Raw genomic sequence first — 25291 nt, forward strand, 5'->3', positions numbered from 1 at the left:
GCCTGAATCAAATCCTGAGCCAGTTCCAGTCATCTATTCCTATCCAAAAAAATTTGAAAAGGTTTAGATACATGCTTGGTTTTCTGATTCTTTTTTTGACAGGAAAATGAGGCGAATGGTATTAGTGGCAGCTGCTACCGCCCCCCCCCCCCCTTGGGTAAAAGATGAGTGGTCTGAGGTTCAACAAACAGCCACAGCAGAGTCACCCACCTGCGTTGGCTGATGCAAATTGCTAGCCTGCTGTGGTGGCAATTTAATGTTAGCTTAACTTTTTTCTTTTATGTGGCTGGAAGAAGGACCGACCATAGGAGTGACTGTCTATCCCATGATCAAGCCGAAAATGGTGCCTCAGTGCTGGGGAAAATGAGCAACAATGCCAGTAATACTGCATGTCCACAAAAGTTACTTTTTGACAGAAAAAAGCACAATAAAAAGTACTTTCAAACACTATGGCAGCCCTACAACTTTAAAATAAAGACAATTTTTTCCAGAGAAAAATATATTCTTAATTAGATAATACAATTAAATAATTGGAAATAAAAAGTGCTGTGTTTAAAAGTATGTTAGTCTTAACAGTCCCTTAAAACACAACACTCCTAGCTTTAAAATAACTTTCCTGAGAAGGAATGTAATAAAATGTCAGTTTTATATATATATATATATATATATATATATATATTTAATAATAAATGGAAGGATTTTCTCCAAAGAGAATTTATCTGCCCAGCTAAGGAAAGGCACAACCTGACGTCGATCCTCAAAAGCCTCAGAGGAGTGTACTCTGGCATCAGTAAAGCTCAGAAGGGCTTTGCACCCAAACTTGTCCTTTAGTCAGCTTAGCTTAAGCTCATTGACAATTTGGGTTCATGGAAGGTGCACTGAAGCTTTTGAAGATGGCCAGCTGTTATATCGTTGGCAGGATATAACCCATAAGGCTACTGCAGTAGTGATCGACATGGAGAACATTATTGCATTCCTCTCTCCTCCCTTTACTGTTTGTACTTATCTGTGTACACCCTGTGGACCGAGGCGGGAGCAATTCCTTCTCCCCACCTTTTAGCTGACCTTGTCTTTTTCTTTGCTGTATAACTTAGGTTTTCTTGTGGTCTTCTAGCTTTAGATAGTCTGAGGATCTTGAACTTTTACATCTGCTTATGCACCCCTACGTCCACAGGCTTATGTTAAACCCCAGACGGACGAGCATATGGAAGGTTTTTTGGTTTTTGTATTCAAGATCGATGTCTGCAAGAAAATCCAGTAGTACTGGAATCATGCAACAGTGATCGGAAGGGCGCCTACTGTTACAGTAAGTTCTTGCACAACTGTACTTTTACTGTTGCTCATGCTGTCTGTTTTCAATGTGAGAGTGTTTTGTTTATTAGATGTGAGTGTTTTTGATGTAAAAGTTTTAAATCCAAACCTGTCTATCAGTGTAAAATCAGAGAAGAAAATAGCATGCACACTGACAGATTTCAACAGTGTTTTATGAGAAATGGGGCGAGAGAGTCAAGTAATGGGATGGATGCGAGGAGTTGGGGGGGGGGTCTGGTCCATTGCTCTACCTAGGGCCCCATATGAGCAAGGTCCTGCTCTGTTCTTATGCAGAGTAATTTAGCCTCGTTCTAATACCTTATCTTTATTGTTGTTTTATCTTTTAAATTAAGTAAAGGGGGAGCGCAAGAGCACTATCTGGTTAAGTGACTTTCTTAAAGTCACGTCGTATTTACTTTATTTTATTTTATATTTGTTGACTGGGATAGTCTGACTGGATACATGTCCATTTTCAGCGGAGGCCTGGGGAGAAAAGCTTCGAAGGAAGTTACACAAGCATCTTAACAAAGCACACATTTATGACAAGTTACAAAGTCTGTTGATGAGTATCAGTTACACATGGACTCAAACACATTATATAGCTTAATAAAAATAGCACAAGACATTTGAGTTACAAAAATAGTATTGGTATACAAGAGAAGCTAAACATTTAGTCAGGCTTGGAGCATGGACATAATCACTGAGACATGAAATACTGCTTGAGACATTTCTTGAATTGAGATAAAGATGTTTCTAGGGTAAGGTCAGCAGGTAGAGTGTTCCAAATTTTGCCAACATAATTGACGAAGAGGGTGTCCCCGACTGAGTTGTTGGGTTTGATAGTTTCTACTACCATTCTATTAGATGAGCATAGTGGTCTGAGGTTAAGGTGGGGATAGATAATGTCTTTTAGTGCTGGAGTATTATCAGGTTGTTTGAGTACTTTATGAGCCAATATAAGTTGGTTATACTGAAACAGTCTGGGTAGCTGTAGCCATCCAAAATTACTTAGGTTTATACAGTGATGTGTTCTATAGGGCAGGCCAGTGGCAAATCTAGCTATGTGATTGTAGCAGCTAGAGTGTTTAAGTTCAGTTTTATTTAGGTTGGTAAGTACAGGGGAGACATAGCATTGGATAGAGAGTAGATTGGAGCGGGCAATGGCAGTTCTGGTAGATGGGGTTAGGAATGGCTTTATCCTATATAGTGACCCAAGTTTTTTGTTAACAGTTTTGACAGTTTTGTTGATGTGAAAATCAAATTTAAGATTGTTGTCAACAATAACTCCTAATAGTTTTGTGTGGAGATCTGGGGCGATTATAGTACCATTATTGGACATAATGGTAAAGAATAACAGTGGGGACCTTTGTGTGGGGGGGGGGGGGGAGAGTAGGAGTTTTGTTTTGCTGGAGACCTTTGCGTGGGGGGAAAAAGTAGGAGTTTTGTTCTGCTGGGATTCAAAATCAAACAGCGGTCAGCAAGCCAGTTTTCAACTCAGTTAAAAGAACTCTGGGTTATTGACTGCAGCTCTAGTTGGGAGGTGGCAGTGCAGATCAATGCGGAGTCATCCATGTATTGGATGCAATTAACCTTTTGTATGACAGTGTGAAGGTCATTGATAAATATGGGAAACAGAAGAGGTCCCAGAATAGATCCCTGGGGGACACCTAGGGTGTTAGGCAGGAGGTTAGATAGTTTGTTATGCCATAGGATGGCTTGTTGCCTATTAACCAGATATGAAACCATTGGAGTGAGTGACTGCCCAGAGACATTGTTTTCAGGGTGTTGATAAGTAGATGGTGGTTGACCATATCAAAAGCCTTTGATAGATCCAAGAAGAGGGCAGAGGATAATTTGCTATTGTTCCTGTTATGGTTTATAGTGTACTGGAGAAGAAGAGTAGGGCAGTGTTGGTACTATGATGTGGCTTGAAGCCATGCTGAGAGTTGGCCAGTCGATTGTTCTGAATTAGATAGTACAGAAGTTGTTTTTGGATGCATTTTTCCATAATTTTAGCAAGTGGTGACAAGATAGCTATGGGCCTAAAATTGGACAACTCAGGAGAGCTTACCATATTTATGGAGGGGTATGACATGAGATATTTTCCAGATAGAGGGGACTTTTGCTTCAGATATGGAGCGATTTATTAGAATGAAGATAGGGTACGCTATGGAATCTGCAGCTTTTTGCAAGTATTCAGGAGGGAGTAGATCAGCAGCTAAGGTAGTGGGTTTTAATTTTTTTTATTGGGGAACGAATGAAGGATGTAGGGACTGGATGGAAGCTAAAGGTGGATTGGAAGTTTGGAATGGTTACCTGTGTTAGAGGAGTTAAGGGGTAATTGGCTAGCTAGGGCTTGGATAGTCTCTGTAAAGAAACTATTGAAGGTGTTGGCGACATCCTCTGGTGATTTATCAGTAGAGGCTGAAGGAGGTGGGGTAGTCATTTGACCTGGGCGCAGTAGTTTATTTAATCCTTCCCAGAACTTTTATGGATTATTTTGGTTTCTCAGTTGGAGTTTGAAGAAGTAGTTTTTTTGTCCAGGAAAGTGGATTTTTTGTCTCATTCCTTAATTGCCTAAATTTAATTTCTCTAGAGGTGCATGTGTAGCAAGCCATGTATCCCATGCCTTATTTCTGAGTTTGATTTTAGATCTAGTTTCTTTAGAGAGCCACGGTGCGATTTTTGTTTTGGTCCTAGTAGAGCGGGCAGGAGCATGAGAATTGAGGATGGTGAGGAATTTATTGTTGAAGTAGGCAACAGCCTCTTCAAGGGGCAGATTTTTTAGGACTGACCATTTACATGATTTGAGTTCCTCTTGGAACTTGATAGGACTAAAGTTCTTATTATTTCTTACTGTTCTATATGAGGGCTGGTGCTGGTTATTGGTTGTATGTTTTCAAATAAAGGTGAGAAAGTGATCACGGAGGTCATCAGGGATGGTTCCTGAAGTATACATTTGGGGATGGCTGTTGATTAGTATCCAGTCTAGTATACTCACTTTGTGATTAAGTTTTCCTGTCCTGGTGGGGGTGGATATGACCTGTGAAATCCTGTATAGGTTTACTTGTGTGGTAGGAAATTGTGAGGAGCAGTTGTTCCAGTCGATATTAAAATCTCCAAGTACTATGGTTTCTTGTGAATAGTTATTTGCTAACCAGTAGAGGATATCTTCCAAGGTGTTGGTGGTATTCCCTGGGGGAATATATATGCAGACAATATTTATACATTTATTTTTATTAATCTGGAGTTTAGTAGAAAATATTTCTGCTTTGTTGACCTGGGGTGGTTGTATGGCCTCTATTTTAACATTTAGTGTAGATTTAAAGAGTACAGCTATCCCACCTCCCTTCCTAGTGGTCCTGTCAAGTCTGACTATATTATACCCAGGTGGTAGAACTTCATTATCTAAGGTTCCTGGCTTTAGCCAGGTTTCAGTTAGACACAGTATTTCAGGGGAATGGATTTCTATGAGGGCGTGTAAGTTATGGACTTTGTTTTTTACGCTTCTGATATTTAGATGGAAGATCAGAAGGGAGTTGGGGGATCTATTAATAGATAGCATTTTGATAGGGTTATCAGCATCTGAGGTAGAGCTATCTGGAGTGATAGGGCCAGGGTTTGGGTGGATATCTCCATCCTTTGTGAGGTTGTAGTGTAAGTTCATGGTAAGCTTCAGAAATGTGTTTATAAGTTTTTCATACTGTGTAGATTTTGAGCTGATGTATCTAGGTTTAATAGGCTGATGGTGAATAGAGTTTAAGGAGTTGGGTATAGGATAAATTAGGGGGTGTCCTGCCATATTTGACACCGTTGGGGTGGTTTGACCTTTTGGATAGTGAAATCCTAAGTGGTATTGATTTTCATAAGTGGAGATGAGATATAGAATTAATAAAAAGCATAGGTGGGAGAGTAGTGGCAGTGTTTTAAGTGGTGGCATGGTTGGAGGCAGAGATAGAGTATTAATTCTAGAGTTACCAGGGTTCTGCAGATGGATGGTAAATGCTAGGGGTGTGAGGGCTGGGTTAAGAAGTGGAGTCGAAAGCTGTTTGGTTTAGGTAGGAGGTGAGTTGTAAAATGCTGATTAGTTCAGATAGGAGGGGTGTGGTTTAGGGGGTATAAATCTGGCACTAGTGGGGGCGGGTGGGAATTGGTGGCTTGGAGGGGCGCGGAGCGAGCCCGAGCATAGCAGGGCTAAACCAGATACAAGGATCTTAGAGCCTGCACTTATCGGTAAGTATGCTAGGATTTTTAGTCTGGGTTTAAATAGGCTTTTTAGTTTAATTTTTACTGCCTAAAGTGTACTTTTGTTCAATGTAGTAGCACTTTTCCTGTTTTCTTTCCATTTAGTGCAAAATATAAAGGAAATGCTTACTGAGGCATTCAATATACCCTTTAGAGATAAATGGTTTGATATTAGCCAGATTTTTATATTTTTAGGGGTAGGTCCACTAATGCCTAATAGTGCTTTAGACCCAGGGCAGCAGTTTTGGTATAACAGAGAGAAATAGTAGATAACCCTGGCGGTCAGTTTGGACGAGGGAGATTCTGAACAGGTTTTCAGCTTAAGTTTCCCCTAGGTAGCATCCTTCTATGGAACAAGCCTTGCAGGACAGCTGTTTAGAGGGGATGGTACCTCTTATCCAACCTTTCCTTATGACTGGATTCCACAACTGATAGTAGATAAATGGAAGTAGAAAGAGTCCATCCCTGTATCCTTGACTACATGAATGAGCTCACTACCTCACTTATTAAAAATCCCCAAGGTTTATAGTCAGTCAATAATGCCTTTTCGTAATTTTTCTTGTTCAAATATTCAGAAAATGCATGTCGAAGCAAAACATGTTCTGTTAACTTTCTAAGTGAATCAATGTAGTCTTGTCTCTCTTTTGTCTGATTTTGCCTCATATTTATGCGCTCACCTTTAACTTCTTTTTTCTGTTAAATCACTAAGGATTACTGTCAGTCAGTAATGCCAGTCCTTACAGTTTCATACTTATTGTTCACAGAATGCATATCCAGTCAACAATCTTGTCCTATTAACATTTTAAGTGATTTGGAGTGGTCTGGCACTTAAGTTATTGAGCTGCTTCCTGTAGTCAAAGGTACAAGTTTTGAATTCTTTCATCTCCACATGCCTACTTTATGATTTTGAGCAAGTCACCTGCGAAAAGGGAAACTTTGCCCATTGGGTTTTCTTCAAATTTTGCCCTGTCCCTTATAACATTTTTGCATATTCCTTATTTTCATTCTCACCTTTCTGCTTGAATTTCTCTGACTGGTGTTCTCAGACCAGCTCTACCTTTAACAGCAGTAGTAGTAAATGCTCAACAAAATAAACTGAACTGCATGTTTTAAGTCCCATGTGTTGACTAACTCTCTCCCACATTTTCCTGAGTTGTCAAAACTATCATTGTAATCCAAGAAGCAAGTCCTTAGTCAAGTTTAAAGTGTACAGCGTAGTGTGCATGCATCTGTGACATTCTTGTTGCATTGAATGATGTGAATAAAGAGAGTATTAAGAGTGAGTGCTTGAGATGATGTCTTTCTGCAGCTAGAGGAATGCACAGTTTTACATTTTTTTTTTCCTTTTACTAGGATGGCTACACTGCTGAGCAAGTTCAGAATAGATTTCTCAGACATCATGGTCCTTGGAGACATTAACACTAAACCAAAGAAAGAGCAGTAAGTATTTTGTGTAAATCTTTCACTATTTTCTGATGTTATTTATAGCTTACTTGTGTTACTTACTCTGAGGATTCCTGCCTGCAGGAGCCTGAAGAATGGCTCAAATACCTTCTGCCTCTTAACTCTCCCTTTCCAAAGTCAGTGGTATAAAGTGTAGTTAGCTGATGCTATCTTCAGTTCTTTCTTGCTATGGGTAATTCTTACTCCAGCAGAGTATGAGGTGTTCAGTCTGCCATGTTGGCCTGAAGCCAAAGACTCAGCCAAGTATCCCATTGAGGAAATTTCTGATCTTTTTTTGATAGTGAATTGTTTGTAGATATCAGAGCATAAATTAAAGTTATTTTAATGTGTAGGAAGCAGGCTCCACACTGGGATTTTTAGTTTGTTTTGCCTGGATCTGGGCACAACATCTCAAACTGCCCCTTACTCTTTGGCTTGTCCTCTGCACACATTATCTTTGCAGAGTGCCTGGCCTCAGCAGTTGCTTTACGTAAGGACTTAAGGCAGCCACATTTACCTGCACCTGGATGGTTGTTTCAAAGGTTCATAGGGAAGTACTAGGTATCTACTGTTGTGGGTCATTTTAAGCCTAGCCAAAGTGAGAAACCATGTACCCTCTGTCCACAAGGTAAAAGGCTTAACCATTATGCCACCACTAGCCCTCCTGCAGGCAGGAATCCCCAGGTTAAGTAATGCCCTCATTCAGGCCATTCCTCTGTCAGAGATGCACAGGGCTCTCAAAATTATTTTGACATGCTTGAACAGAATAGGGCTTTCTGTACATACAGAAATTACAACTTACCCCAGCAAGACTTTGATATTTTTCTTGCTTTCCTGGGAGTCTCTCCTGGACACAAACAGAAGGCATTCCTACTCCCAGACAAGATCCTGCTGCTTTTCTCAGTATTTCAGTATGGTGGCCACTGGCCTACATTCCAAACATCTCAGCCAGGGAGTTCCTCACACTGCTGGGGTGCATGGCAAAATGCATACTGATGGCATGCACCCACCACCAGGCTGTGCATGAGAAAACTACAGTTATCTCTCAGGAACAGGTGGTGCCAGCATATAAACAACTTCAAACCGACATACCATTGCTTCTTCCATGCAGGAAGGAGATTTCATGGTGGACTGAGTCATCCATTTGAACAAAGGAGTTCTCTTCAAACTTCTACCAGGCTCAGATTCTGACTGCTGAGACCTTGGACACATGAATGAGACCCGAGAGTCCAAGGAACTAGGGACAAAGCCAATGTTGAGAAATCATGTAAATGTAGAGGAAGTTATGGCAGTGATCCTTGCCATCAGTGCATTCAAGAATGTTTGACAGCAGGGTTCACTTTTGATCAGAGCAGACAGTGCCACAGTTACCGACAATAAGCCAAAAAAGAGCAGTAACATGTTTCTGCGCTTACTCATGTTAAGGACATCAGCACAGGAATAGCCAAGAACTCTAGTATTTCTTACTCCATGATTCCACTGGTTATACTGCTAGTCAGAAGACTGTTCATGTTACCTGCAGTTCTGTATTCTGTTTGCCTGGGATGTCGGATCAGAAAGCTGTGCTACTGTCTCCATGTTAGCTGATTCATATTCTAGAAGTAGTGTGCTGAGTAAAATAAGGCTTGCTGCACTGACTTAGATGCTGCTTGTTAGAGGATGTTAAACTGAGGCCATATGTGATACTGTTAAAGATCCTGTGACAGTTTTTTTATACAATATGACTTAAATACTTTGTTTTATTAAACATTCCAGTACATCATCACAACCTATTTCAATCAGACATTTGAAAGAAAGTCCACCACGTCATATGTGCATCTTATACCAACAGGCAAACAGTCTGAAAGAGGTTCCGTGTACTATTAGTACCTCATTTGCAAATGTGCAAACATTTGGGAAAAGGTTCAATATATTATCATTGCCTCCTATATGATTGTACACATGTTCAGAAAAAGGTCCAACTTGTCAATGTCTCCTGTACTACTAATCAGGTATTCAGGCAAAGGTCATATAATCAGTACCTTCTGTAAAAATGGCCAAACATTCAGAAAAAAAACCGTTGAGGCATTTGCTACTATTCACAGTTCACTTTTTTTCCCTCATCATAAAATAGCAACATAATACATTTTATTTGGTTGGATTTAGTTATTTTTATATTTAATTTGTTAGGTGGGTGGTGAAGTAATTCAAATAGACCTTTTTCTTCTGTGACCACAGACCATTGGCATAAACAAATTACTGAATTACAAAAGTTTTAAGTCAAACGTGTTCAAGCAGCATATATGATCAAAATAGGATTTAATTGTATGTGTGAAGTTGCAGTATCCGGATATCTAGCAACATAAGTAAGTGATAATTTTAAACACATTTTCACGATGAACAATTAGATCAGAAACACAAGCGTTTTGTGTTTCTGATCAGAAACATTTCATGGCAGAATATAAAGCCAAGTGTTGGCACTGGACAAATTGGTTGTTTAGGTAATTGAAGAGTTCACTGTAGGTTGATGTTACAACAAGACAGTCACAATTAAATGAGATGTGGCTTGATAGGTGAGGTTTGCCATAGGAAATTATTGCTGACAGTGTTTTTATTACAATGTTGACAATGACTTATTGTTTTTCAATATTTCCTTTTTCTCCAAGGATGTATCAACATGGAGTTGGAAAATATATGTAAGGAGGAAGATGTTTTAAATTAAAGCACTCCTAATGACAGATGTAGCTTGGCTTTGCTCCCCCCGCAAAAAAAAATGTTTTCCCCTCTTTCTTTTCATCCTAATGAAGCTGTGACCAGTTGTGTTCCTTTGGTTGTAGCTTCTTCTAGGTACAACTTGACAAGCCATGGTAGAATTGTGATATATATAAGCTGCCATTAATATATTGTAGCATGGCTTCCTTGAAGTAATAGGTAAAGCTTTCATTACTGTGAAAACAATATAGTTTTGTACGTGAAAATAAGTGGTCATAAGGTCTTATTTGCACATTTTAAGTTTTGAAAAATTTTTTAAGCTGCAGTGAAAATATAAAGAATTATTGCAGCAGAGCTATACCTAGAATTTCTGGTGTCCTAAACAGGTCCCCAGACTGGCATCCCCACAATTTAAATTTGAGAAACAAAAGAAAAATATATCCTTCCAAAGATGAGGAACAAAATAAAGCATAAATGTAGCAAGCTACTTGCTACAAATGTGCTATGCAGTCACAATCCCAAATGAAGCAAAAACATTCATTTTTGAAGCTGCAATATCCTTGTGACTTCATAAATGAATATTGTACTGCATTTGTGCTGCACTGACAGCTGCCAATTGTGCCTCCCTAGCAGCACATGTCTGGGATAGCTGCCCCCTTTGCCCTGCTCTAATAGCAGCTTTGCTGGTGAGTTACAGTTGTGACCTCATAGACATTGTCACAGTTCTACATTTGTGTAAAGACACCCAAGCTAAATGCTAGCTTGTAAATGTACGCAATAGATGATGCTTACTCATTTACTAGAACATTGTATACCTAATTGTTAATTTTGTACCATAATGGATCGTTCATGTTAATATTAACATGCTTTGCATTTGTTAACACCCAGACAGTTTCCTGTTTGCCATATTTCCCTCAATTCCATTTTCTTCCTAGTATTTTCAAGAGCAGCTTAACAATTTACTTGGTGGGTGCTTCTATAGGGGAAGAATTCTTGAGGTTCTTTATCTTCTAAGTTTGTCCTCCCCCTTCTTTTTTGAAGTTAATGTTAGTTTATGAAACAGTTCAATAAAAGAACATTATACAGCTTAAAAGTGTGAAGTTCATAGGCTGAATTATTACAAGAAAGTGGTTGCATAATTTATCCAAATGGTAGCAGCAAGCGGGAACTACATTCTGGATTTCTAACACTTCATTGTTGTAACTCAGCAGTTTGGGCACTGTATTTGCTTGTGAATTGGAAGCAGGATTACTTGGGTGGGTTGTAAAGAAGCACCTGCTGTATTATGAAAGATATAAATCTCATATGTTGGTAGTGTTCTGAAATAGTTTACTAGGGTCCTATTAGAAAGGTTAGTGTCTTCTAAATAGTAATACATGGTTAGCAGCAATGACGTACAATGCTTTATTTTTTTTTTCTCATTCATAAATTTTAATACATTTCTTTATGCATGTAAATGTAAAATATATTGCTTGCATTCTGTCTCTTGTACATATGTGCCCCTGTATATTCCGAAAGATGCATAACTCTCTTCACTGTGTTATACATGTTGTCTTGTGTAGTGTTTATCTTTGTGCCCAGATCATGTCTGACCAGTCTGCTTACTTTAAATGTTAAATAAATAAAGATGTCTTAATGGTGACTAGCCCATGATTCGCCAGGAGAGAGGTGGTAAGATGTCACACAAGTGAGAAAGCATGCAACTCAGGCAGAGTTGCTTGCTGTAAGACAAAGGTACTACGTTTGAATCAAGATTGCGGAGTCGACCCTACTGAAATGTTTGGCCTCCAGCATAAGGTACTTATGGCCTCAGTGATTTGCAAGCAGTTGTCAGTGAAGGCTTTAAGGTCAACAGAGACTAGGATGAAAACTTGGAAGCTGAGTGGAACAAAAACTCAGGAGTTCTCTGAAATATTCTTGGCTGCATCACCTCAGGAAGAAGAAATGAGTGAAACAGACAAGCAGTGGCAGCATTTTAAAATGGCATGTGTGTAAAAATCTGTGGTTTAGCCAGATGTGGAAATAAGGTACATAAGGGTAGTGGTTGTATGCAGAAATACAAGTATTTATCAGAGAAAAGGGCAAGAAAAAGCAGGAGATAAAAATAAAAGTTGGGTCAAGGTAAGAAGGGATATTCGTTAACCTAAGAGGCAATGGTGATGAAGACTCTGAGAACTTCTACCTACTTCTGGAAAGTGTCTTTTTATATTTGCAGTTTGTTAGCCAGGAAGGTCCATTGGGCTGAAAATAAGCCAGTTTTCAATGCAGGCCCCGGGAGAAAAGCTCCATATAAAAATATTACAAAGCTAATATCAACAAAGTTAACGAGTACAATGCAATTTTCAAAAACTACTAAAACACAGTAACATATAAGACAGGGTAATAACATTTGAGCAAGATGTAACAAGGCATTGAATGAAATTAAAACACACGTATTTTAGCGTACACAAGTATAATTTGGAGTGCATGCATATATGCACTCATAGTTTCAGGAGGTGAGAAGTAGGAAGAATTAGAGGAGAGTTGAACAGTGAGGGGTGAATAGGTTGAGTTATGAGAAAGGGAAAAAGGGGGGAGGGGTGAAAATGAAATGAAGAAATATGTTGTTTCTTAATGAAGAAACCCACACAGAAACTGTGCCAACATGTTCACAGGCTACATTGAATGAAGGAGAACCCACTGAAAAGAAATGTGAAGTGCACTAAAGTTATTGAAATCAGGGAAAACAACAAGCACAGATGAAGTGACAATTATTATCAAGATGTTGGGTGCATGAGGGGAGTAGCATTTACAGAGGGTACTCATTGCAGTATGGAATGGGATTTATATTGCAGGTGACTGGAAAATGAGCTTTCTAGTGGCAGAGTATAGAACAACAACAAATGTGCGCTTTACAGGGGTTTCAAATTCCTTTCTTGCTGCAACGGAAGATTGATAGGCAAATACCAAGGATGTCTGGCTGTCACTTAAGGAAGGAGCTAATGGGCCAGTGGGGCACAGGAAAGGGAGCGATAGGGCAAGTCTTGTAAAGGGCATTAGAAAAATCTGAAAAGATTGTAAGTAAATCTAAGCCACAAAGTGTCATTGTTACACTACTGTTTTTTTCCCCCTTAAAATAGGTCTAAATATTAATTTTCATGAAATTAAAATCATGATGTTTGGTAAATCAGAATGCCATTTCATTTCTGCTCCAAGTGCGAGTTTCTGCTCTCATCAGTAGTAGCAGTGAACAAGTTCCACTTTATCTGGTTGGCTTCATCTTTCACATTGGCAGAGAACATTAGTTGATACTATTAACAGAACAGAAAACACCATCAAAATTTTGATTGAGTTCTTGAATTCCATCAGAAAGGAAGATTGGTGGGGGTGGCCAAGATGCCAGTCTAATAGCAGCAGAAGTCCATAGCTCTGCTTAGATTTTAATATCCTGGCAGGAAATGTACTCTATTTTTTAGAAAAATCTAACTAAAGTACACTAAAAGTTGGATTAACATAGACTCTCTGTTATTTTCTAAAAATTAATACATATTGAGAGATTTTTTTAATTATTCCTGTCAAGAAGTTTTCTATTGGAGATGTCAAGATGAGCAACTCAAAGAACCCACACCAGGAGAATGCAGTGAAGAAAAAACTACATCTTATAACAACAAACTTATAAGAACAGTCACTAAAAAAATGGACAAATTCAAAAACAAAATGGATATCAAACAAGAATGCAGTAAACAACTGGGACTTCTAAATGGAATAGTAAAAAAAATCACTCTGAACAAATTCTTGCCTTGGAGGAAACAGTAACTGACCTAGATACTAGGGTGACCTAAAATGAACATCAAAATGAATTTCTTCTGAAACAAAACACCAGGTTGATTGAGAAACTGTGGAAGTCCTTGAAAGTAGATTAAGGAGGAATAACATAAGAATATATGGAATTTCTGAGAAAGAAAAGATGGTGCTAACATGATTCAATTCCTCAATAAGTGGTTTCCATCAGCACTAAACATGCCTGGATCCGTCTCTTTTGGAATTGAGAGGGCTCATTGGTCCCTGGCAAATCCAGCTTCATCTCGGAGTTCATCTAACCCCAGGTCTATATTACTTAGATTTCTTTCCTCGCAAGACAAGGACTCTGTGCTGAAATCAGCTTGGACTAATTCTCCTATTAAGATGGGTGAAAAAGTTATTCATTTTGATAATGACTACACCTCTACAGTCATATCCAGAAGAAAGGAGTGTGTTCCTCTAAGTCCTTGAAAAAAGCCAGTATTAAAGCTCACATTCTTTTTCCTGCAAGAGTAAAAATCACCTTGCCAGAAGGAGTGAAGATCTTTGATTCCCTACAAGAAGCAGTAGAATTTATCCAAAAAAAAGAAAATACTGCCAGGCATAGAAGAAATAGAGTGGTCATCCCAGAGTTCGAACAGAAAGGCAACATAAAATAGATGGTCTGTGAAGGAAGGAGCAAACAAAACTAAGAAACTAAAGGACAAATTAATAAATTCCTTCTAATTTTAAATGCTTTGTTTTATTCATAATATATTTGATTCTGGAAAGTCTCTATACTGTAAGGTAATGTGAATCATTTTTAATAACTTTCTCTCTTCCTTTCTGTATCTACTTCTTCTAATTACATATAATACTAAGTATTTCAATAATATTCTCTCACTTTCCCTCTTCTTTCTTCCTATTCTTTTTTTATTAGCACTGTTCCTTTTCTTTCTTTTCTCCATTATAAGTACTTTACATACTTTTCCCTTTTAAATAACTCCAAATGATCTTTGTCTTCTAATTCTTCAGTAATGGTATAATTTGACTTAATACCAAAGTGCATTTTTTCTAGTGGGTCAGTGGTGGGGTAACAAGGTGTTTCTCATTAATATTTCTAAGTAGATCTTTTAGACTCTTTGTTTAGATACATTTAAACATTAATACAGTACATTAATGGTGTTTTATAGATAATATATATATATATATATATATATATATATATATATATATATATATATATATGTATATATTAGTTTCCCTTTTTTAACTGGTGGGTAAATTATTGAAATGTTATATGATTTCTGATTTGAGACAGCTGTTACTTCTAAGTAGCTGTTTTTATATAAAAGGGTTAATTTTTTCATGACTAAGTTTTGTGAGGAAACTGGTGGCCTGTGTCACTGTTCACATTGTGGAGATTCATGACATGCACTGACAAGGCAGCTTGAGCGTTTTTTTTTTTTTGATTTCTGTAAACTCTAAAAGCCTCAAGATCTGAATTTCTTACCAAAAATGCATTTTTCTTCACTAGAGAACTTCTGTTGTTCTCCCCCCTTCCTGATAATAGATGTCAACGTAGATATTAAAGCATGAGTAATATGTGTATAATTGTAAAATATAATAGTTATGTTGTAATAAGTGTTTTATAGGTTCATAGGTTGGTACTAGGCTATCGGCCCTAGGGCCTAAACAAGCCTAGCCATAATTCCCTGGATATTTCTTCCCACAATATTTACTTCCCTGGACCCCTGTCTAGCAAGGGCGACTGACGTGATCCCCGATCTCCCATCCAATAGTCAAGGTTCCTTTTGAAGAGGGCCAAGGAGGCGCTCTGCTTGACATGTATGGGGCAGTCTATTCCAGAGTATGGGGGAGTCTCTGGGTCAGGAACCTGTCCCTCCAGCATGTTTTGTTTATTGTGATGACAAGGTTTAGATCCCTGGAGCATGTGTCTCTGGGGGATTGGGATTTCTTTAAGTGGAGCTTGTCCAACAGCTCATGGTTTGACATGGCCTTGTATGTTAAGCAGAGATCGCTTCTGAGTAGACGATATGCCACAGAGTATAGCTAGAGTTTTTTTAGATGGTCAGCATAGAGCATCTGCTTTAGGTCTGTGATTCCTTTAGTGAGGTAGTTCTGCGACCTTTCCAGCTGTTGCAGATGTCTTGTGAGGTACATACCAAACTGGGCATTGTACTCTATAATGTGTCTAATGAGGGATGAGTACAGTGGGACAATGACCTCCTTTTTTCTGGATGAAAAGTCCTTAATGATGAGGTTTGCCACATAGAAGGATTTCCAGACTGTTTTGCTGATGTTATCGAAGTGAGACCACTGTCCACCTGCGCGTGTCCCCAAGTCTCTCATCACACTTTCGGTGTTTAGTGTACTGCCACCTATGTGGTAATTTATGGGTACATGTTTTTTCCCAAAGGGGATTACTATACATTTCTTGGCATTAAGCTTGAGCCCATGGCTCTGGCACCAAGCATCTGTTGCTGTAAGGCCCTTTTGTGGAATATCCACATCATTTGGGGATTCAGTAATGGCTCCCAGTTTGCAGTCATCTGCGAACTTTGTTAGCCAGAGTCCCTTAGTGTGTTAGCCTGTACTTCAGAGAAGTAGGTGCCAAACAAGTGCGGTCCCAGGACTGAACCCTGAGGTTACTCCACTTTTCACTTGTCTGGAGCTGGATTTGGAGTCTGCTACTTTTACAGTCTGGTTTCTGTCAGTAAGCCAGTTGGCAACCCATCGAGTGACACAGGGATTTATGCCCAGCTTAGTAAGTTTATCTATGATTCCAGAGTGGGGGATGGTGTTGAAGGCCTTGGCGAGGTCCAGATAGGCTGTGTGGACCAGCTTACCCTCGTCCACAGCTCTGGAGACCGTTTCAGGAGACAAGATTGGCCCTTCACGAACCCAAACTGGGTGGGGTCCAGTGTTTGAAGGTTGCCAATGTCTTTGTTTGTAAGTTCCATGATAATGCGTTCCATGCCCTTGCAGATCAGGCTCGTCAGACTGTTGGGACGGTAGTTCCCGGGATCCAAGGTGGATCCCCCCTTGTGGAGTGGGATAACTGTAGCTGTGCACCACTCAGTGTGCAAGAAGCCTGAGGTGAGGCTATGATTAAACATGACACTTAGATGAGGTGCCAGTTCATTTTTTTGTTCATGTAGTACACAGCCCGGAATAATAAATAAATGTAAATAAAATACATTTTTTTCAACAGATCCTTACATGAAAAATGTTAGATGACTGATCAAATAGTTAAATCATCTGATGTTTCTTGAAAAGTCTTGGAAATATTGACAATCTTCTTAACCTTCAGCTTCTAATGTTTATACATACTTTGATCTTGTGTATTTCTGGCATATCTATTTATAAGAGGTGCTATTGTCATATGTGACATATTCATATAGTTTCAGATATATTGGACACTGTTGTTGCTTTCATAATGCTTTTTTTTGTTTTTATACTATATTCTAAGCAGAGATGGATAATTTATGTCTTTTGGTATTGGAGAGGTGGTGGATAGATGGTTTAGATAAGTTTTTAACTAAACCAGAAACTTTGTTTCATCTATGTGTTTGTAAATAGTTTTGGGTTTTTGAAAATAGTGCTTAATGCACGTTATGCATCCATAAGTAAGTTTTCAGTAGATTTCAAGTCAACGCGGAAGAAAGGTCTTTCAGTTAATAATAACATACACAATGTTAAGTTGTCAATCTCGCCTTCATTCTTGCTGGATGGGTTCGGAGCCGATCCTAAGCTCCGACTCGGCCATTTACTAAAGCTCGAGAGCTAATTTTACCGGCTCGAGGCAACCCTATATCCCATGATGCTAGGCGATAACTACCCAGATCTCGTTTGCCGCTTTCGCTTGCTAGGTGCATTTTTACCGGCACTTGGTAAGTTTTCAAATTTCAGACTTTTAGTCACCCTTTTTTGTCTTAGTTCCACTCCTTTTATTGTTTTAACTTGTAACGGTTAATTTTAAACCCTATTCCCCGTTAGTACCTTGTATTTCTCTTATCCCAGTTATATATCCTTCCCCTAGGTTAGGCCTTAAGCCTGCCCCTTTCCTAATTCTTGTCAGGGATTCTGTGGAGTGTTTGGGTGTGTTAGTATCCCTGTTTTTTATTATTTATATTTGGATTGGGTGTTTGTGTGTGTGTTTTTTACTCTGGTGCTTCCTCGACACTGTTATGTCGAAGGACACAAAGATCTCAGGCTTCAAGAAGTGTGACTCGTGCTGTCAGAAAATGTCTCTGACAGACTGTCACACTTCTTGTGTTTACTGCCTGGGACCCCTGCACCTGCAAGACTCTTGATGTTCATCGTGCATACAGCTGCAGTCATTACACTTGGGTTATCCTGCTGTCAGGCGGGACCTCGGTCGGCCGAATTCCAAAGTCTAAGTCCGGCGTCGGTTGTCGTCGCTTCTTCCCTGACGTCAGTGCAGCAGGGGGTATAAAAGAGGCAGCCGACGCCATTTTCTTAAGTCTTTCTTGCCGCGCGGTGCCCGAAGCAGAAGCAGTTCGCAAGTGCCGGTCGGCCAGCTCCTGAGATTTACGAACAGTATTTCAGCTGAAGTCTTCTTTAAAGCTAAGTACCCCATTGGGGAAACTTTTCTTGCCTCAGACCGATGTCAGGCAAAGTTAATAATTGCATTTCTTGTGGGAAGCAAATACCGCATAAGTACTTCCACTCTTTCTGTATACCTTGTTTAGGGCCAGACCACAACGTCTCGGCCTGCCGTTTTTGTGCTAGGTTTAACAAGCGCACTATTAAGCACCGGGCGGAGTTCACCCTACATTATTTTGGCAAAAAATTCAATTATATCATGTCGTCGGATACACCGACGCCAGTTTTAGGCAAAAGACGCAAAGATAAGGACCGTCATCCAAGGCCTGCACCGAGTACTGAGACCACGCTTAGGCCGACTACCGGTTCTCAGCGAGGCGCCTACACAGCCCCTGACTACCGATGAACTATTTTACCGGTGACTTCAGTACCCGAGATCGCAGGTTCCTCGGTCTCCATTACCACTGCAGATACCGATGCCACTCTTGGCGGGGAAACCGAAATTTCAGCAAGGCCTGCCATTTCTGAAGGTGTTTTCAGGCCTACCACCTTCTCTATTAAATCCTTCACTAGATCTAAAGCTGCAATGAAAACTAAAAAACAGGGTCCTCAGACCTCCTCTCAAGGCCCCATGCCTAAAAAACAGATGCTTAAAATGGCTGAGGATTTGATAACTCTCATCAGGGGTTCTCAACCCCCCCTCAGACAAACGACCCAGGCTGGAGGAAGACTACCCTTCCTCAGACCCAGGCTTCTATTACCTCAGACCATTCTGAGGACCAGGATTAAGCCTATTCCCCCTTTGAAGACTCTGCTGAGGAGTCTATTCCCTCAGTCCCCCCCCCCCCCGAGGACTACTCTTTTGGGGAAACCCTGCATACATTGAGAGCGCACTTTCACTGGGAGGGCCAAGATTACTCAGATTCCAAGAAAAGGCTCAGGGAATTTCTTCTGCTCCCCTAGCATAGGCCCCTGGCTATCCCTCCTGTTTTAGATATTTTGGATGATGTGTACGCAGAAGCCAGTCTTAATCCAGACTCTTTACCTCCAGCCCCTGTTAAGCCTGACAGATATTACTGGGTTCCTGATTCTCACCAGTTCCTTTATAAAAGCCATACTGCTGACCCAGAAACCATTTCACAGGGTCCCAACGGGATTAAGGCCTGTACTGCTAAAAAACATTTACCTTCAGAGAGAGATTCCAGAGCATTAGAAAGATGGGGGGAAAAAGGTGTATACATCAGCCACTTTAACCATGAGGGCATTAAACTGTCAATTTCATATGTTAAAGTACCAACAGTTCTTGTTATCTCAACTGAAAAGTAAAATGACACAAACAGAACAACCAGATTTGAAAGAGTTGCAGGATTTGTTGCATGGAGCAGAGCAAGTGGGAAAACATACCTTGCAGCGTGGTTTTGATGCTTTAGAGGCCTCATGCAGAGCTGCTGTCATGGGGTCTGTCATTCGTAGACATGCTTGGCTCAAAGAGCAAACCTTACCAGATCATGTCAAAGCAAAGATGTTCTTCATTCCACATTGCTGCAGTCCTAACCATTGGGTAGTCCGCTGTCCAGTCGGCCCGAATACCAAAGTATATGGCTGACGTCGGTCAAGGCGCATTAGACTGACGTCAGTACGTCAGGGTACTAATGCGCATGACCGACGCCATATCTTCAGTCTTTTTTGCCGCATGGTCCGATGCAGAAGCAGTTCTTGCGAGTGCAGGTTGGCGTTCTGAAATATTTCCGAAGTCGGAGTTTCAGACCGAATCAAAGTTGGCTAAGTACCCCGTTGGGGAGCATTTCTTTTTTTCTTGCCTCAGTATTTAACCGGATGTCAGAAAAAGTGAATAACTGTATTTCTTGTGGGAAACAGATACCTCATAGGGATTACCATACTCTGTGTATACCTTGTTTAGGGCCTGAGCACGACGTTGTTGGTTGCCGCTCTTGTGCTAGATTTAATAAACGCACTATTAAGAGAAGGTTAGACTGTGCCAGGTTAGTGTTTGGGAAGCGTTGTAATTACAAAATGCCGTCGGATGCTCCGACGCCCGCTTCGTCTAAGAAGCGCAAAGACAAAACAGCGAAGCCTAGGGTTGATGAACCGGCAGTCCCGGACGTCGGTTCTTTAGAAGGCTCTGTGGAGCCAGAGGTTTTGCCAGGAGTTTCTTTGGAGTCTCAGGCAGACACTTTATTGTTACAGGATGTGGCCTCCCAGGAGGTAGGCCAGGCTGAGGGGCTTCTCAGGTAACTGTTCTTCCCTCTGTTCCCAAGTTAGTTAGAGCTTCTCCTACTGTTGCCAAAACTTCTTTCAGAGGTAGGCCAAGTTCAGCTACAGTGGGGGTTTCTCCTAGCACTTCAGGTTCTGTGCCTAAGAAACATATGCTTAAAATGGCAGAAGATTTAATTACTATGATTAGAGGCTCTATGCCCCCTCCTGATAAGAGGCCTAGGGTGGAACCTGAGTTTGAGAGTTTGGAACAGTATTCAGAGGCTTGAGTCTTCTGCGGAAGAATTACAGGACTTTCCTCCTTATTCTGATTCTGATGTGGATGATTCCCCACCTACAGCTTCTCCTCCTGAGGATTTCTCATTTTCAGAGACTCTGCATTCCATGAGGGAACACTTTAAATGGGAAGGCCAAGATTACTCTGATTCCAGGAAAAGGCTTAGGGAATTGTTATTTTTACCCCATCATAGGCCCTTAGCTATACCTCCTGTGTTGAATGTGGTGGAAGATGTTTTGCAGAGGCTTCCTGAACCCTGACTCTTTGCCTCCTGCTCCTGTTAAACCTGATAGGTACTATAGGGTGCCCGAAGCTCATAAGTATTTGTTTAAGAGTCCTAGGGCGGACCCAGAAACTGTTTCTCAGGGGCCTAAAGGAGTTAAGGCCTCTGTGGTTAAAAATCCTGTTCCCACTGATAAAGAGGCAAGGGCTTTGGATAGGTGGGGAAAGAAAGTGTATACTTCTTCCACTCTAGCCATGAGAGCGTTGAATTGTCAGTTTCACATGCTAAAATATCAAAATTATCTCCTTTCACAATTGAAATCTAAGGTGGATGCTTTGGCGGAAGGTATAGAGTGTAAAGAGTTGCTGGATTTACTTCATGTGTCTGAACAAGTGGGTAAGCATTCTTTGCAATGTGGTTTTGATGCTGTGCAGGCCTCCTCGAGGGTGGCTGCCACTAGTTCTGTTCTTCGCAGGCATGCCTGGTTGAGGGATCAGAATTTAGCTGAGCATGTTAAGACAAGGATTTTGGATGCTCCTTTACAGTCTGATGTGTTGTTTGGTTCGCCTGTGGAAGCAGTCCTGAAGAAAATGGAGGACAAAGCTAAGTCTATGCAAACTGTTAAAGATTTTTGCAGGTGCAGCCACCAAGTTTAGTAGAAATTGGCCTACTAAGGGATGGACATGTCCTGCGTATGATTCCCAGTCTAGGGGTAGGTCTAGACGTGGTAGGGGCAGAGCTCAAGGTTCTTTTAGGCCTAGATCAGGAGTTCACCTGCTCAGACTTCTGGTGAGGGCAGGGGTCAGTCCTTTCGTAAACAGACCCAATGACCTGCCTTTTCAGCTGCCAGTAGATTCTCGTCTGGCAGCTCCTTTGGGAGGAAGACTGTCTCTTTTCAAAGAAAATTGGGATTTAATTACTCAAGACAGATGGGTGTTGGATATCATTCACCACGGTTACAGGTTTTATTTCCATACATTGCCCCTTTCAAAGGCATGCCAGACGTTCCTCCTACACAAAGGAAAGAGGCTCACAAGCAAATTTCTCTGTTACTCCAAATAGGGGCCATTCAGTCAGTCCCTGTATCGAAAGGGGCCTAGGATTTTATTCTCGCCTGTTCCTAGTACCAAAGAAGGGGAACACGTGGAGACCAATTTTGGATTTATCTATCCTCAACACTTATCTGGACATTCCCAAGTTCAAGATGTTGACGTTACAACAGCTTTTACCTCTGCTGGGCAAAGACCACTGGATGGTAACTTTAGATCTCAAGGAAGCTTACCTTCATGTGCCTATAAGACTAAGTTGCAGGAAGTATCTGCGTTTCGAGCTGGAAATTCTCATTATCAGTTCTCTGCATTGCCCTTTGGCTTATCTACTGCCCAGAGTATTCACAAAGGTTCTGGCTCCAGTGATAGCTTACTTCAGACTAAAAGGAATTCAAATCTATCCTTACTTGGACGACTGCCTGATTCTGGCTCAAGAAAAGGAAGACCTTCTACAGCATCTGGAATATGTTATAGCAGTGCTAAGATGCCTAGGGTATTCTGTGAACGAAATAAAGTCCAGTCTAGTACCCTCTCAAGACATGTGCTTTCTGGGTGTGAGACTGCATACAGCAGCCCAGATGGCCTTTTTAACCCCGGACAAACAACGGAGTCTATCCCTTTACTTTCATCAACTATCTCATCAGTCCGTGCTGACTGCAAGGACAGTCCTTCAAGCATTAGGGTTCATGGCATCTTGTATTCTGGTGCTTCCCAATGCCAAACTGCATATGAGGAAGCTGCAATGGTATCTCAAAAATGTATGGACACAGCACTGCCAGGATTTGGACACTGTCATTCAAATAATACCTTGCATTCAAAAGGAATTTTTGTGGTGGGCTCAGGAATGTCACCTAAACAAGGGACTCTCTGTGACCCGGCCAGAGGCGAGTCAGATTCTAACGACAGATGCCTCAGACATTGCTTGGGGAGCTCATCTAAATGGAAAGTGGATACAAGACAAGTGGCCTGCCAGACTACAGCATCTACATATCAACATGAAAGAGATGTTAGCAGTCCAGTTTGCATTAATGGCTTTCAAGGAGTTACTTCTTCCAGGGCAGGTGTTGATTCTAACAGACAACACAACTGTCATGTGGTACATCAACAAACAAGGGGAACACATTCTTACCCATTGTGCAGGCAAGCAATGATTTTATGGGAGACTGCGCTCAGCTTGCAACTAACTCTTCAGGCAAGGTTTCTGCCGAGCACAGAACTCCTTAGCAGATGTGTTAAGCAGACAAATCATGGATCCCCACAGTGGAAACTGGATCTTCATGTATTTCAAAGGTTGACAGTGTCCTGGGGAACTCCAGACATAGATCTGTTCGCTTCTCCACTAAACCACCAGCTGCCAAAGTTTTGCACAAAGAGGTTACATCACACAGCTTGGAAAGTGGATGCTCTTTCTTTCAGTTGGAAAAATGTTCATGTGTATGCGTTTCCACCTCTGCCTCTTCTTCCAAAGGTGCTTCTAAAGGTCAGACAAGACAAGCCAAGGATGATTTTAATAGCTCCAGATTGGCCTCGGCAGCACTGGTACCCATTACTGAGGAGTCTAGTAAAGAAGCCTCCATGGCCTTTACCCTTGATTCCACACCTCTTGTCTCAGAGAGAAGGCCACCTGCTCAATGTCAAGCTTCTCTTCATCTAACAGCATGGCTTATTCTGTTTTGAGAGACAGCCGGTCTCAACTTCCTCAACAAGTTTTAAATGTGATTATGGAAGCTAGAAGACCTAGTACACGGAAAGTGTATGCAGAAAAATGGAAGAGATTTTTATTTTGGAGTGCAGCAAGGAATTTGGATATTTCTGAGCCTAATTTGAGTGTGGCTCTTCAATATCTTACTGAGTTATTGGACAAAGGTTTGTCCTTCTCTTCCATTAAGATTCATGCTGCAGCAATTTCAGCTCACTATGATTGTGACCCACCATTGTTTTCGCATCCTTTGTTCAAGCAGTTTCTCAGAGGGCAAAGAATATAAGACCCCACGTAGAGCTCCTACTCCTGCTTGGGATCTCAATTTTGTGTTGGAAAAACTTACTCTACAACCTTTTGAGCCTCAAGGGTACTGCTGATTTAAAATATTTGTCATGGAAGACTGCTTTTTTGTTGGCTATTACTTCTGCAAGAAGGGTTTCTGAGTTGCAGGCCCTTATGGCAGTAGAGCCCTTTCTGATTTTCCATAAGGATAGGGTATCATTACGTACTAATCCTTCCTTTATGCCCAAGGTGGTTTCTAGTGTGGCTTTAAACCAAACTATTCATTTGCCTACTTTCTATGCAGATCCCCAAAATAAAGGGAAAAGATTTTGCACACTTTAGATGTACATAGGCAGTTGCGTTATTATTTAAGCAGGACTAAGGATTTCAGGCAGTCTCAGCAGTTGTTTGTTTCTTTTGCTTTGAGTTCTCAGGGCAAGCCTGTGTCTAAGCAAACTATTTCTAAGTGGATTGGGTTTTGCATTTCTTTTGTTATTCCCATCATGGCAAGGAGATTCCAGCTGGGATTAGGCCTCATTCCACTAGGGCTACTGCCACTTCAACAGCATTTTAAGGGGTGGCAACTAAGGATATTTTAGAGGCAGCTACTTGGAGTTCAGTGCATACTTTCTCTAAGCATTACCACCTTCCTCTCTACTCTAAATCTAGGGCTGGTTTTGCCACAGCCATTTTGCAAGGCATGTTGGCAGCTCCTGCTTCTTTATGATTTGCCAGCCTCCCTTACCTCTGCTTTGGGATTCTACCCAATGGTTAGGACTGCAGCAATGTGGAATGAAGAACATAGTACAGTTTTGTACCTACCATAAATGTAGATGTTCGAGGATCCACATTGCTGCAGTCCAATTTACCCTCCCGCCTTCCCCTCTGTGTTTAGGGGTGGTGGTGTGAGTTGCTGTATTTTATTGTACATCTGTATATATATATATATATATATATATATTGTATATAAGTTTGGTGCAGGGCTTTTTGGTGTTTTGGTTTGGGCCTTGTTTTTTTAGGGTCTTCTGACATCTGGGGCAAGAAAAGACTGAAGATATGGCGTCGGTCATGCGCATTAGTACCCTGACGTACTGACGTCAGTCTAATGCGCCTTGACCGACGTCAGCCATATACTTTGGTATTCGGGCCGACTGGACAGCGGACTACCCAGTGGTTAGGACTGCAGCAATGTGGATCCTCGAACATCTACATTTATGGTAGGTACAAAACTGTACTTTACTAGATGCACCACTTCAAAAAAATGTATTGTTCAGTGTTAAAGCTGAGGAGGTACTAAAGAAAATGGAGGAAAAAGCAAAATCTATGCAAACAGTTAAAGATTTCTTGCAGGTACAACCTCCATGCTTCAGCAGAAACTGGCCTTCAAAAAATTGGTCCTTTTCAGCCACGGACAGACCCCAAAGGGGCAGATTCAGATGCTCAAGGGGTAGAGGACAACCTCAAGGATCTTACAAAGCTAGACA

The 25291-nt window shown here is 40.9% G+C and overlaps 1 protein-coding gene across 2 annotated transcripts in view; it reads left to right on the forward strand.

Annotated features, from left to right (window-relative positions):
• The window catches only part of SLC12A2 (solute carrier family 12 member 2), a 2115502-nt gene that overhangs the window by 1973485 nt on the left and 116726 nt on the right, over window positions 1-25291 (forward strand). For both annotated transcript variants that reach the window (XM_044060802.1, XM_044060801.1), the window contains one exon: window positions 6910-6996. In XM_044060802.1, the coding sequence (XP_043916737.1) occupies window positions 6910-6996 (87 nt within the window). The remainder of the gene's footprint in view (window positions 1-6909; window positions 6997-25291) is intronic.

Source organism: Protopterus annectens, chromosome 2.part0 (assembly GCF_019279795.1).
Source record: "Protopterus annectens isolate FY-2018-M chromosome 2.part0, PAN1.0, whole genome shotgun sequence".
NCBI lineage: Eukaryota > Metazoa > Chordata > Ceratodontiformes > Protopteridae > Protopterus > Protopterus annectens.